Source organism: Rhamphochromis longiceps, linkage group LG3 (assembly GCF_057381845.1).
Source record: "Rhamphochromis longiceps isolate RC_006_pf linkage group LG3, R_longiceps_female_GT1.1, whole genome shotgun sequence".
In the NCBI taxonomy this organism is placed as follows: domain Eukaryota; kingdom Metazoa; phylum Chordata; class Actinopteri; order Cichliformes; family Cichlidae; genus Rhamphochromis; species Rhamphochromis longiceps.
Window position 1 is genome coordinate 16,965,914 of NC_140559.1, and position 13,878 is coordinate 16,979,791.

General features: G+C 42.4%; 1 protein-coding gene across 4 annotated transcripts; it reads left to right on the forward strand.

The window, feature by feature from the left end:
* The first annotated feature begins 405 nt into the window (after positions 1 to 405).
* LOC146673201 (nuclear factor 7, ovary-like) lies at positions 406 to 2,091 on the forward strand. Of its 4 annotated transcripts, none has more exons than XM_085401754.1 (2): positions 406 to 1,786; positions 1,835 to 2,091. In XM_085401754.1, the coding sequence occupies exons 1-2, from the start codon at positions 643 to 645 to the stop codon at positions 2,089 to 2,091; spliced, it is 1,401 nt and encodes a 466-aa protein (XP_085257880.1). In that variant the 5' UTR covers positions 406 to 642. The 4 variants fall into 4 exon arrangements, with proteins under 4 accessions (XP_085257880.1, XP_085257882.1, XP_085257881.1 ...); XM_085401756.1 differs by having other exon boundaries at positions 1,847 to 2,091; XM_085401755.1 differs by having other exon boundaries at positions 406 to 1,763; positions 1,818 to 2,091.
* The last annotated feature ends 11,787 nt before the right edge of the window (positions 2,092 to 13,878 follow it).

Here is a 13,878-nt window from a genome sequence, read left to right on the forward strand (position 1 = left end):
TCTGAACTTTGGAGTGAAACACACCCTTAGTTACAGGAAATAACACCACTGTCTGTAACTAAGTGAATCCACCTTAACACCACCTGTGTGTGTGTGTGACTGCATTACACTCCCACTGCTGGGAACCTGAACAAGAACCAGAACAAAGTCTAAAATAGAAGCTGACAAACAGCTGCACCACCGAGTGACACTTTATTTTATAAACTTCACAACAGGTTTCATGTTGTGACCTGTGGAGGTGAAAAGACACAAAACCTGTTTTACAGCTTTTGAGCTGCAGGCAGGATTGAAACACACCTTAGTTAAAAGTCAAACAGCAACATTTTCTCCTCCCCTCACGTCACTCAAATGTGACAAACCAGGAAACAGGAAGTTCTTCGTCCTCAGTACAGAGAGACGCACAGACGATCAGACTGAGCTCAGACCAAACTAGCAGCTTCCTCTGAGTGAGTCCAGCTACAGGAGAGAAAAGTGGAAAACTCCAACACTGCTGCTTCAAGCTGCTGACGCTCCACACACTGAATGTGAGTTTGAGCAAAAACACGACTCAAAGGAAGTTTCAGTGAAGGTGGTAGAGGAGGGAGGGGAGCCAGGACTGACTGTACTTCCTGTCTGCTGTTTTCAGCTTCACTCACAGACTCAATGGCTTCCAGATCAGAGGAGGATCTCTGCTGTCCGGTCTGTCAGGAGGTCTTCAGAGATCCTGTTATTCTGTCATGTAGCCACAGCTTCTGTAAAGACTGTCTGAAGAGATGGTGGAGAGAGAGACCAACACACGAGTGTCCAGTTTGTAAGAGAAGATCTTCAAAGGAGGATCCACCTTTAAATCTGGCTTTAAGAAACCTGTGTGAGTCGTTCTTACAGGAGAGAGATCAGAGAGCTTCAGAGGCTCTCTGCAGTCTGCACTCTGAGACACTCAAACTCTTCTGTCTGGACCATCAGCAGCCAGTGTGTGTCGTCTGCTGTGCCTCAGAAAAACACACCAATCACAGATTCAGACCCATCGATGAAGCTGCACAACAACACAAGAAGGAACTTCAGGAAACTCTGGAGCCCTTAAAGAAGAAGTTAAAGGTTTGTGAAGAAGTTCAAGTGAAGTTTGATCAAACAGCAGAACACATTAAGGTCCAGGCCCGACACACAGAGAGGCAGATTAAGGAGCAGTTTAAGAAGCTTCACCAGTTTCTAGCAGATGAAGAGGAGGCCAGGCTGGCTGCACTGAGGGAGGAAGAGGAGCAGAAGAGTGGGATGATGAAGGAGAAGATGGAGGCTCTGAGCAGAGAGATAGCAGCTCTTTCAGACACAGTCAGAGCCACAGAGGAGGAGCTGAGAGCTGAAGACGTCTCATTCCTGCACAACTACAAGGCTGCAGTGGAAAGAGTCCAGCGCTGCCCCCTGCTGGATGATCCACAGCTGCCCTCAGGAGCTCTGATAGACCAGGCCAAACACCTGGGCAACCTGACCTTCAACATCTGGAACAACATGAAGGACATGGTCTCCTACACTCCTCTCATTCTGGACCCAAACACTGCTCATCCAAGCCTCATCCTGTCTGAAGATCTGACCAGTGTGAGACGAGGAGAGAAGCAGCAGCTTCCTGATAATCCAGAGAGGATTGATAATTACTGGTCTGTCCTGGGCTCTGAGGGCTTTAACTCAGGGACTCACAGCTGGGATGTTGATGTTGGAGACAGTACAGTGTGGGGACTGGGTGTGTTAGCAGAGTCTGTGCAGAGGAAGGGAAGCATGCGGTCTACATTATGGAGAATACGGTTGTTCGTTTTAGGTAAATACTCACCATTAACTGGATCCACGACTGGATTATGGATAATAGGGTTCAATAAAGGTAAATACTCAGCACACTCACCATCAGCAGAATCTGCTCTCTCAGTTCAGAAGAAGCTCCAGAGGATCAGAGTGAATCTGGACTGGAACAGAGGAAAGCTGTCGTTCTCTGATCCTGATACTAACACACACATACACACCTTCACACACACTTTCACTCACAGGATGTTTCCATACATTTATACACGTGATAAAGTGAAGGTGTTGCCGTTGAAGGTGTCAGTGTCAGTGCAGCAGATGAGTTGAGGATGATGATGTTTCTAATGTTGTTTCCTGTCAGTGAGTTGAAGCTGTTAAACTGCAGCTGTCCTCCTGCTGCCTCGTTGTTCCAAAGCTCTTTGTTTCTCTTTTAGTTTCACTGTTTCTTTCTGTTTCTGCTGTCCACCTTTTCACATGGAAAATCATTTCACTGTTTCTCACTGAATGACTCCCCAAACTAGATTTGAAATTCTATCAAGTTTCTAATCATTACAAGTGATTCATGTTTCTATTTGATGTGTAAATGGAGATGATTTAGTTTGCTGGGATATGGACTGACATGTGTTGAATGGGAGGAGCAGTTTGTTGTTGTCTTCTTGTCTGTTTATGACAACAATAAATATGTTGTTGAAACAATGATTCATGTTTAACTCCATATATGAAATGTTTCTGATCTTTGAATTCTGTTTGATTAAAGACTTTCTTCATGACACAAATGAGATTTCAGTGTATTAATAGAACTAAATAAGCTCAGAGTTGAAAGGCTGGAGTATTATGTACGTGCTTCACTGTCAGGATCTTCAGGGGGATTCAAAGGGAAACATCAAACTGCTGTAATGAGATAAACTAGTTGGGCTGAACACACTTATCTGTAGTTTGTCTCCATCCAGGATCATCAGAATATAATGAACATGTGTGAAGAGCCACAAAATGCTGCTGCCCTCTCAGCATGATGAGCTCCAGCCTTTGTTAGCAGGACAACAGGAAACATGAGACAACTTTCAGAGACAGTAACCAACTGTGGCCACAAGATGGCAGCAGCTGATCTGAGATCCTTTATTGGACAGAAGGACTCTGCTCTGTGACGTCATCAGAGAGACGGCCTTCACTCTGATAGATCTGACGTCATGTCTGCACTGCGATGATGAAAGCTGATAAACACATTGTTATTGATCCATGAAATCACCTCTGTCCTCTCAAGTGTAGCTGTTTACAGAGCTGAAGAAGTCCTTCATCATCAAAACAGACAAACATGTATTTCCTGTATTAAGTGACGTCATCCTCACTCTGACCTCTTACATACATTCTGTTCAGTTTTCCTGCTGTAAGAAATAAACTGTGTGAAAATAGAAATGCAGGGAAACATCCATTAAGTGAACAAAGTCCAAAGAAATAAACTTGGACTGTTTTTTGAAGCCTAAATAAAATGTGAATAAACTTTATAGATACATTTGAAACCAGCTACTCTGTGACTTTACACACTCACACAGTAACAGAGCTGATTCCTGATTGGAGCAGCACAGAGTTAGACTTCTTTTCTGGCTGTGGATTGGTTCGTCAGGATTTCCTCCTTTACAGGTTTAAAAACAATCTCTGTTTCTACATTTTTTGACCTCCTTCTTGTGTCTAAAGGTGAAGCAGCACCAGCCTCCTCTGATCCTCATGTTGTAGCTCTGTGTGTCCAGCAGGCGGCAGAACACCTCCAAACTGTGCCAGCAGCTCTCACTGTGAGCTCAGACGTTTGTGGACACTCAGTTTGTTTGAACATAGTAAATAATCAGAGCTTCTCACACTGTTTATGGGGACACCACCTGCCCGAGGGTGTACTGTGTCAGAGAGGTGGTGTATGGTGCTGGCTGTAGTCTCTCTGCTGGTTCACAGTTTTTTTTTTTTGTTTTTTTTTTTAAGTGACATCAGAAACAGCAGCATGCGACATCACGTGATGGTGGAGCTTCAGTTCATCCTTTGTCATCTTTTTTTTTTTTTTTTTTTTTTTTTAATAGGACAGGGGGAAAGAATGAAAGAAAACCAAAGGGGAGAAGAGACGGTGAGAAGGGGGGGGGGGGGAGAGAGAAGAAAAAAAAAAACAACAAAAAAAACTCCTGGGTCACCTGTATGGAGAAAAAAAAAAACAAAAACAAACAGAGGAGACAGTAAACAACAAAGAGCAACATAATAATAGAAAAAAAAGCACCATCACAATAAACTAGCTAGTCATAGATATCAATAGTTACTAAATAATAAACGATATTGTTCAGCACGCAAGATAGACAGCGCACAGTGTGCTTTGAGGCAGCAGCCAAGAAAGCTTTAGTCCGCGTCTGTGAATACCCATGTGTGCATACCTGTGTGGATCAGCATGCTTGCATTCCAAAGGTTTCTCCATGTAATGATCTGCTAGGGAGTGTTCCAGACATCCAGAGGCCCCCAGAACACAAGAGACCAAGGAAGACCCACAGAGGGGCAGCCGCGCCACTGTCCCAGTAAGAGCTGAGGAGAGTCCCAGATGTTCACAGTTTTTACTGAGGAGCTGTGTTCATGTCAGGAAGGTTTCGTCTGATCACTGTGGTGCAGTTTGGTTTACTCTGTTTCTGAGTGTTTGTAGGATCAGTCTCTGCAGGTCACCTGATACCTGGCAGTGAAGTGTTTATGAATCAGCTCCGTCAGATTTAATCCAACAGAATAACATGTAAAACACTCCAGGGCTTTTACTCTGAAACTTTCTCCAGAGCTGTCTGGAGTTTTCTTACATTAAAATATTCTGGGATTACCAGACTGTCCACATCATGTGTCCTACCAAAACTTTCATCCACAAATATACCCTGACATTAAACCCAAATAGATCTGAGAGTGAGTCATTAGTATCAGTACTGTGTGTGTGTGTGTGTGTGTGTGTGTGTGTGTGTGTGTGTGTGTGTGTGTGTGTGTGTGTGTGTGTGTGTGTGTGTGTGTCTGAGAGAGAGATATTCAGGTAACTTACTGGGTTACTGCACATGCTCACACCTTTTCAGCACAACAGGTGCAGTTTGGTGTTTTACTGCCTCCTGCTGGAACAATGATGGCAGCTCTCAAGACTTTATTGGTTATTGTCATTTCGTGTTACACAGCCTGAAACGAAATACTGTTCCTCAGCAGCCTCTACAGTGCAATAACCAATATATTTTAAAAAGAATAAATACAGTTTAAAGGGAATAAGTTTAAAAAAGAGCAGCAAAAAAGGCATAAATAGCTTAAAATCTAAGTTCTAAAAAAACTTCCAGTTTTTATTAATATTTTATTATTTATCAAATTATTATAAACTAAAAATATTTTTTACGTGATAAACGACTTCAGTGCTTCGTCCATGACCTCCTGAAGGTAAAGGGCCCAAAGAGCCAATCAGCAGCTCTGAAACAGGAAATATGACTCATGGAGAAGTTCACAACAGTTTCAGCTGCCAATTGTACTCATCACCATGGAGACTGTCTCCATGGTGGAGGCAGAGTGACAGTGTTGTAGATGCTGCATTTTGAAGCCTCAGTGTTTATATTTTTGTTCACAGCCATGTAGACAGAGAGGCAGAGAGAGACAGTGCTGTCACTGAGCTACATGTGTCAGAGCTCAGATGAGGCCCACACATGTGTGTTATCTGTTGTTGCTACACACAGTTAAGATATGGAACATGTGAACATGAGACATATGAAGAGACTGAACAGATAAAATGTCCTTTATATCCATCAGTGACTTTTTATTCTTTTAAACTTGTGCTGCTTCTTTTTGACTCGAGTTAGTGTGACACTGATGGAGCTTCTTGCTGCAGTGTGTTTGGGTTTGGCTGATAACACTGGTCATGCATGTTTCCTTCATGCTCTGTGGTAAAAGTGCATCAGTCTGCAGCTCTGTGGCCGCCCTTCTTCTTTTTCTCAGAAACATCCTGATTTCTTTGTTCTCACTGTTTTGCAGAGGTGTTAAGATTAAAAAATAAAAACTGTGAAAAGTTGCTGCTATTTATAAAAAGACACCATTTAATGCTTTTAATAAGCTTAAAAGAACAGAATGAAATGTCTCCATCGCTGTAGTGTAATAATATCACAGCACTGTTGCAGTAATTTTAATGTGTTTATTGTACAGAGACTGATTCAGCTGTGATCTACTCAGCAGTGACAACTGAAGACGTCCGTTATGGACAAACAACCATCAGAACAAGGAGGCCCAGGTACAGCTGCTCTTTATCTTTGACTGTGGACAGAGACAAGTGTTTCCCTTTTTACATGGTAAAAAGAAGATGACCACTGAAGGTGGAATGGTGAAAATGATTGTCATATATTTTAAAACTAACCCAGAGACATAAAAACACCTGTTCTCCAGTCTCTAGACGCAGTGAGGCTCCATTAGAAGCTGTTCCGAAATGTGAGGCCTGACGCTCCCACGCTGAAAAAATGCGTTCTCCATTCTTAAACAACACAACAGCTACACCATGTTTTAGTTATAGCAGCAAGTCAAAACTAATCACATGTTAGGGCTCTTGGTTTTGTGCTTGTGGGTGAAAATGTTATTTTCAAGCTTTTCTTCATCACATTTTAATATTTGCATTCCTGTTGCCATAGTGCCTGAAGGCTCTTACAATTTAAAAAGAAAAAGAAAAGATTTTACCGGAGGAATTCTCACCTTTTACCTTTGGGCCAGTATTCGTAGAACATTCAGTGTTAACCTGTTCATAGGCCCTAGAATGTTGAATTCAGGATCCAGCAGATGTTTGTGAGGTACATTTTGGAAGAGCTGGATAAACATCGTCTAACTTTTCTTTGCTCTCCAGTATCATTGCAGGAAAATGCAGGTTTTATTAAAACTGACAATTTAACACTCAATCCCAAAAACAGACTTGACATGTTTCCATGAAGACTGCTTCATAAATCAACAGCTCTGAAAATCCATTAAAAACAGTAATGTAGAACATGATCGCTCTCACTCTGTGTCTCTAAAAAACCCAGCAAACTGGTGATCACTTCAACAAAATGGGCATAGTTTATGGCTTTATCAGCTGCAACACCATGTGGCACCTGGATCCCCACCCTGCAGGCCCTACGTGTCTGACCTCCAAGCCTTGTTGCCATATGTCCCTCTGAGGTCCTTGTGCAGTAGCAGTAGCTGTACTAGTAGAACAAGAAGTAGTGGCAGTAAGAGTATTAGTATTGTGCAACAACCAGGCTTCAAGAGCAGTCACTCTTCTGGCTTACAAATGGTGAAAACATGTCATGTGCACATGCCACACTCTTAACTGTGAATCAGAAATTTTGAGAGGCGAATTGGAAAAGCAGTTTAAAATTCTGGTTTGGCATAGACCAGAGGCGGAGCCAGACATTTGAAACACCCGGGGCTTAGCCCTAAAGGGTAGTATGCATGTGGGTTTTGTTTTTTTTGTTTGTTTTTTGTTTGTTTTTTTGGGGGGGGCGGGGGGGGGGGGGGGGGGGGGGGGGGGTTAGAAATGACTGAATGATTAATAGGCTCTGTTTTGAGTTTTGTTCAAAAAAGAATGACCTCATATAGGGAAAAATATATATCACATGTGCAGGACACCTTAAACTAGTTTTTTAATTAAGCAGCAAGGCAGAACAAGGTCGGGGCTGCATCAAGACACGAGGACTAAACCCCAATTCAACCAGACCCATAACTGATCCAGAATTAAAACAGGACTACAACAGTTCAAAACCAGGACTACTGAGGACTTAACCAAGACAGAACCACAATCAGAACTAGATGATAGTAGAACTAAAAATCATCATAGACCTGCACTACACTTATTTTTTAATTCTACCAAAGTACAATATTTAGATTCAGAAAATTTTATATCCGAGGTTCGACTAGCTGCCCTTTGTCTCCGGTTCTGTTCATAATTTTTATGGACAGGATTTCTAGGCGCAGCCAAGTGGCGGAGGGCTTTCGCTTTGGTGGCCTCAGAATCTCATCTCTGATTTTTGCGGATGATGTGGTTCTGTTGGCTTCATCGGGTGAGGGCCTCCAGCTCGCACTGGAACGGTTCGCAGCTGAGTGTGAAGCAGCGGGAATGAGGATCAGCACCTCCAAATCTGTGGCCATGGTTCTCAGCTGGAAAAGGGTGGAGTGCCCACTCCGGGTCGGGGATGAGTTCCTGCCCCAAGTGGAGGAGTTCAAGTATCTCGGGGTCTTGTTCGCGAGTGATGGGAGAAGGGAGCCGGAGATCGACAGACGGATTGGGGCTCCAGCTGCAGTAATGCGGACGCTGCACCGGTCCGTCGTGGTGAAGAGGGAGCTGAGTGTAAAAGCGAAGCTCTCAATTTACCGGTCGATCTACGTCCCTACCCTCACCTATGGCCACGAGCTGTGGGTAGTGACCGAAAGAACGAGATCGCGGATACAAGCGGCAGAAATGAGCTTCCTCCGAAGGGTGGCTGGCCTCTCCCTTAGAGATAGGGTGAGAAGTTCGGCCATCCGGGAGGGGCTCAGAGTAGAGCAGCTGCTGCTCCACATCGAAAGGAGCCAGCTGAGGTGGTTCGGGCATCTGACAAGGATGCCCCCTGGGCGCCTCCTGGGTGAGGTGTTCCAGGCATGTCCCACCGGGAGGAGGCCCCGGGGCAGACCCAGGACACGCTGGAGAGATTATATCTCTCTCAGCTGGCCTGGGAACGCCTTGGTATTCCCCCGGATAAGCTGGAGGAGGTGGCTGGGGAGAGGGAGGTCTGGGCCTCTTTGCTTAGGCTGCTGCCCCCGCGACCCGGCCCCGGACAAAGCGGATGAAGATGGATGGAAAATTTTATATAATTATTTAGCCTTGTTGTGCAAACAAGCCTGCATAACTTAATAAATACAGAATTTGAAAAAAAGCAAACCTAAAAAGAAACATGAGTACCTGTGATACAGTGATACTTTTGGTAAACAACCATTTCACTAACATGTGTGTCTCACCTGCTCTTGTTCATCTCTGTTCTGCTCCTCTCTCTCCCTCTTTGTGCTGACAATCATCAAATATACAGTTGAAACCAGATATTTACAGTGGGGCAAAAAAGTATTTAGTCAGCCACCGATTGTGCAAGTTCCCCCACTTAAAATGATGACAGAGGTCAGTAATTTGCACCAGAGGTACACTTCAACTGTGAGAGACAGAATGTGAAAAAAAAAAAATCCATGAATCCACATGGTAGGATTTGTAAAGAATTTATTCGTAAATCAGGGTGGAAAATAAGTATTTGGTCAATAACAAAAATACAACTCAATACTTTGTAACATAACCTTTGTTGGCAATAACAGAGGTCAAACGTTTACTATAGGTCTTTACCAGGTTTGCACACACAGTAGCTGGTATTTTGGCCCATTCCTCCATGCAGATCTTCTCGAGAGCAGTGATGTTTTGGGGCTGTCGCCGAGCAACACGGACTTTCAACTCCCGCCACAGATTTTCTATGGGGTTGAGGTCTGGAGACTGGCTAGGCCACTCCAGGACTTTCAAATGCTTCTTACGGAGCCACTCCTTTGTTGCCCGGGCGGTGTGTTTTGGATCATTGTCATGTTGGAAGACCCAGCCTCGTTTCATCTTCAAAGTTCTCACTGATGGAAGGAGGTTTTGGCTCAAAATCTCACGATACATGGCCCCATTCATTCTGTCCTTAACACGGATCAGTCGTCCTGTCCCCTTGGCAGAGAAACAGCCCCATAGCATGATGTTTCCACCCCCATGCTTCACAGTAGGTATGGTGTTCTTGGGATGCAACTCAGTATTCTTCTTCCTCCAAACACGACGAGTTGAGTTTATACCAAAAAGTTCTACTTTGGTTTCATCTGACCACATGACATTCTCCCAATCCTCTGCTGTATCATCCATGTGCTCTCTGGCAAACTTCAGACGGGCCTGGACATGCACTGGCTTCAGCAGCGGAACACGTCTGGCACTGCGGGATTTGATTCCCTGCCGTTGTAGTGTGTTACTGATGGTGACCTTTGTTACTTTGGTCCCAGCTCTCTCAGGTCATTCACCAGGTCCCCCCGTGTGGTTCTGGGATCTTTGCTCACCGTTCTCATGATCATTTTGACCCCACGGGATGAGATCTTGCGTGGAGCCCCAGATCGAGGGAGATTATCAGTGGTCTTGTATGTCTTCCATTTTCTGATGATTGCTCCCACAGTTGATTTTTTCACACCAAGCTGCTTGCCTATTGTAGATTCACTCTTCCCAGTCTGGTGCAGGTCTACAATACTTTTCCTGGTGTCCTTCGAAAGCTCTTTGGTCTTGGCCATGGCGGAGTTTGGAGTCTGACTGTTTGAGGCTGTGGACAGGTGTCTTTTATACAGATGATGAGTTCAAACAGGTGCCATTCATACAGGTAACGAGTGGGGGACAGAAAAGCTTCTTACAGAAGACGTTACAGGTCTGTGAGAGCCAGAGATTTTCCATGTTTGAGGTGACCAAATACTTATTTTCCACCCTAATTTACGAATAAATTCTTTACAAATCCTACCATGTGGATTCATGGATTTTTTTTTCACATTCTGTCTCTCACAGTTGAAGTGTACCTCTGGTGCAAATTACTGACCTCTGTCATCATTTTAAGTGGGGGAACTTGCACAATCGGTGGCTGACTAAATACTTTTTTGCCCCACTGTACAAACTCTTCAGATAAAAACAAACACTTTTTAATTGTAACATCAAATCAGACTAAATGTTTATTTTTTTGATTGATAAATATATTATTTATCAATAACAATATTTGTTAACTTTAAGAGTAAAGAGAGAAACTATCTGTATTTCTTAATTGTAAATGGCACCAAATTGTATTCAAACTTGAGCCACACTTATGGAGCTCCACAGTTCTTTTCCTGGTGTTTTGGTTGACATCTCTTGATGTTCCCATGTCAAAGAAACAGGCTCTGTGTTTTGCCTTATATGCATCCACAGCTGTGCCACCGATTTACTCACATGGACTCTACTAAACTATCAGAAGCTTCTTCAGCTCAGAATCGAATCGTCTGGAGTTTTCTTATTAATTAACAATAAACTTAGTGTATATGTACTCCTAAATATGATGAGAGTGATAAAAATAGCTCTGTCTCTCTTTATTCTGACATTTAACTAATTCAAAAGATATTTCAATATTTATTTATTTATTTATTTATTTTTTCTCAAATCTCTTTATTTGGTTTTCCAGTGTTCTTTATCATAAAGGCTACTAAGATTCAAATATAAATGATTGCATATATACAATAGGAAAAAACAAAGTAAAAACAAAACAACAACAACAACAAAAAAAAAGGCAACAACAAACAATGTTGGACAGAGGATGCTATTTATCGAACTACCAATGAGGCTCAGTGACCATTTATATCTGTACAGTATTGAAGAAATCTATAAAAGGTTGCCAGGTTGAATGGAATTCCTCCAACCTCCCCTTTAGTAGGAGTTTAATTCTTTCCAGCTGCAAGTGTCTCAATACATCTTGTATTAACGCTGATGTGGTAGGAAGCACCTTTTGTTTCCAGTTTAATAGAATCAAACGGCGTGCCAGCAGCGTCACAAAACGTATCACATTATTTTGGGTGGCTGATAGGTCTACAACAACCGGCTTCACTCCAAATAAAGCACAGATTGGGTCTGGCTTAAGTGTTTTTTTTAGAATTTTAGACAAGATATGAAAGACATTATTCCAATATGTTGTTATACAGGGACAAGTCCAAAACATATGCGCCAGTGAAGCAGGTTGCTGTTTACATCTCTTGCAGGATGAGTTTACGTTGGGGAACATTTTTGACAGTTTCAACTTTGATAAATGGAGTCTATGTAGCACTTTAAACTGTAAGAGTCCATGACGAATGCAAACAGAGGAAGAGTGTACATTTTCCTGGGCTTTTTTCCATTGATTGTCTGTAGTTCTCGTACCAAGGTCACGCTGCCAGGCCTCTTTCAGATAGTCAAGTGTGACAGTTCCATCCAGTTGTGACAAAGCGTTGTGAATTTTTGTTATTAGTCCTTTCTTGAGTGGATCAAACTGAAATAAGTTATCTAAGGCAGAGTCTGGGGGCCGACCTGGAAAAGATGGAAAAAGCTTCCCTACAAAGCTTCTGATCTGTAAGTATTTGAAAAAGTCATTACTGTGCAAGTCAAATTTTTCTAGCAGTTGCCGGAATGTGGGAAAAACCTTGTTGATGAATAAATCCTTTATTGAGTGCAGCCCCTTGTGGTTCCATTGGAGAATTAAATGTTTGAGAGTGATGGTGCGAATGATGCGTTATTCATGAGTGGAGTTAGTATGGAAGCTTCCTTCCACCCGAAATGTTTCCTTATCTGTGTCCAGATTTTAATTGTATGAGAGACTACAGGATTTTTAAAGTCATGTTTAGGGATAGGGAGAGCTGAATAGATCACAGCTTCTAATGAGGAGGGGTAGCAGCTTTCATTCTCCATCGTTGTCCAGTCGGCCCCCTTAGTCCGCAACCAAAACGACATGGAACGAACATTACATGACCAATAATACAGACGGAAGCATGGTAACCCCATCCCTCCCTGACATGTCGGTCTCTGCAGGTAGCTTTTCTTGATTCTTGGATTCTTTCTGTTCCATATGAAATAGGATATTAAGGAGTCTAATTTATTAAAAAAGGCTTTATTAATCACAATAGGGATACACTGAAATAAAAATAAGAATTTGGGAAGAATATTCATTCTAACAATGTTTATCCTCCCTGCTGATGAAATTGGTAGATTAATCCATTTGTCTATGTTATTTTTGGTTTCATCATATAGTTTAGAGAGATTGTGTTTAAATAAACCACAATAATCCTGAGTGACATTTATTCCAAGATATTGGAACTGTTTAGAAACCCGGAATGGCAAGGTACTGAAACAACTTGGGTTACCTATTGCTTTAGAGTTGTCATGGTCCTGAGTCTGAGGACTCAGTGTTTTGTGTTTCTTTATGCTTTTGTTCATTCCAAGTGTGTATTCTGTTGTGATTTTGCCATTTGTTAGGTTTCTGTTCTCTGCCTGCCTGCTCCCACTTCTCTGTGTTCCCTCTGTCTGTCCATGGTGTTATTGTGTCTGCTCATGAGTCTGCCTGTCAAGTTCAGTGTCCTGTCTGGTTCTCTGTGTCTGTTAGTTTCCTGTTTTATTCTGAAAGTTCATATCACATGTCAGTGTGTTCAGTTTTACCTCTCCCCTGTCTCGTTATGCCCATTAGTTCCAGCTGTGTCCCCTCCTGTGTGCCATTTCCTGATTACCTGGTGTGTGTATTTATAGTTGGTGTCTGCTTCTCGTGGTGTCGTCTGTATTTCTCTGTGAACCTCCCGTGTAGTCTGCATTGTTCCATGTTTCTTTGTGTCTCTGCTCCTCGCTTCATGTCCTCCGTTTTTGCATTAGGTTTCCCAGTTTAGGTTTATGTTCGGTTCTGCCCACACCTTGGTTTTGTGCACTGTAAATAAAACCCACTTGCACCTCCGCCATTGTCTGCTATTGGATCCTCCTTTCTCACCCTCCACACGACTGCCGCCCCAGCCGTGACAGAACGACAAATTAAGAGTGTAATATCTTTATTAAGTTGTTATTTATTAATGCATACATAATAATGTGCTCGGTGACATAAAGGTCCCCTTTCCAGAGTTTGTGTGCTGCGTAGCTTTTTTCTCTTTGTTTTAGTTGTTTTGTTTTTCCATCTTCTATTCACAACCCAGTGTTTAAAATGTTTAAAAGGTTAAATAATATGCTTATTTAATAATGTTCTACAAAGAGGTCAATGTGTTTGGGATCTTATTAGATCTCTCAGAAAAGCTGTCAGAGCAAAACTTTTTTTCTTTCATAATAACATCTTAATGTTAAACCGCTGAGTCCATCTAAAACATGTTTGTGCATCAGGACCAACCTGATACATAGAGTTCTGCCTGAGGATGTTGCTTAGTGGCAAAACATTGGTCTGATTGAGCTTTTTGGTTGTTCAGAACTCACTCAGCCTTTGGAGTTAGTTTTTAGGACATCCTGATAATAATGAACTACATTAGTCCAGCCTAGAAGCAATAATAATATTACTTTAAGATAACAATAACAATAATATTTCAGGT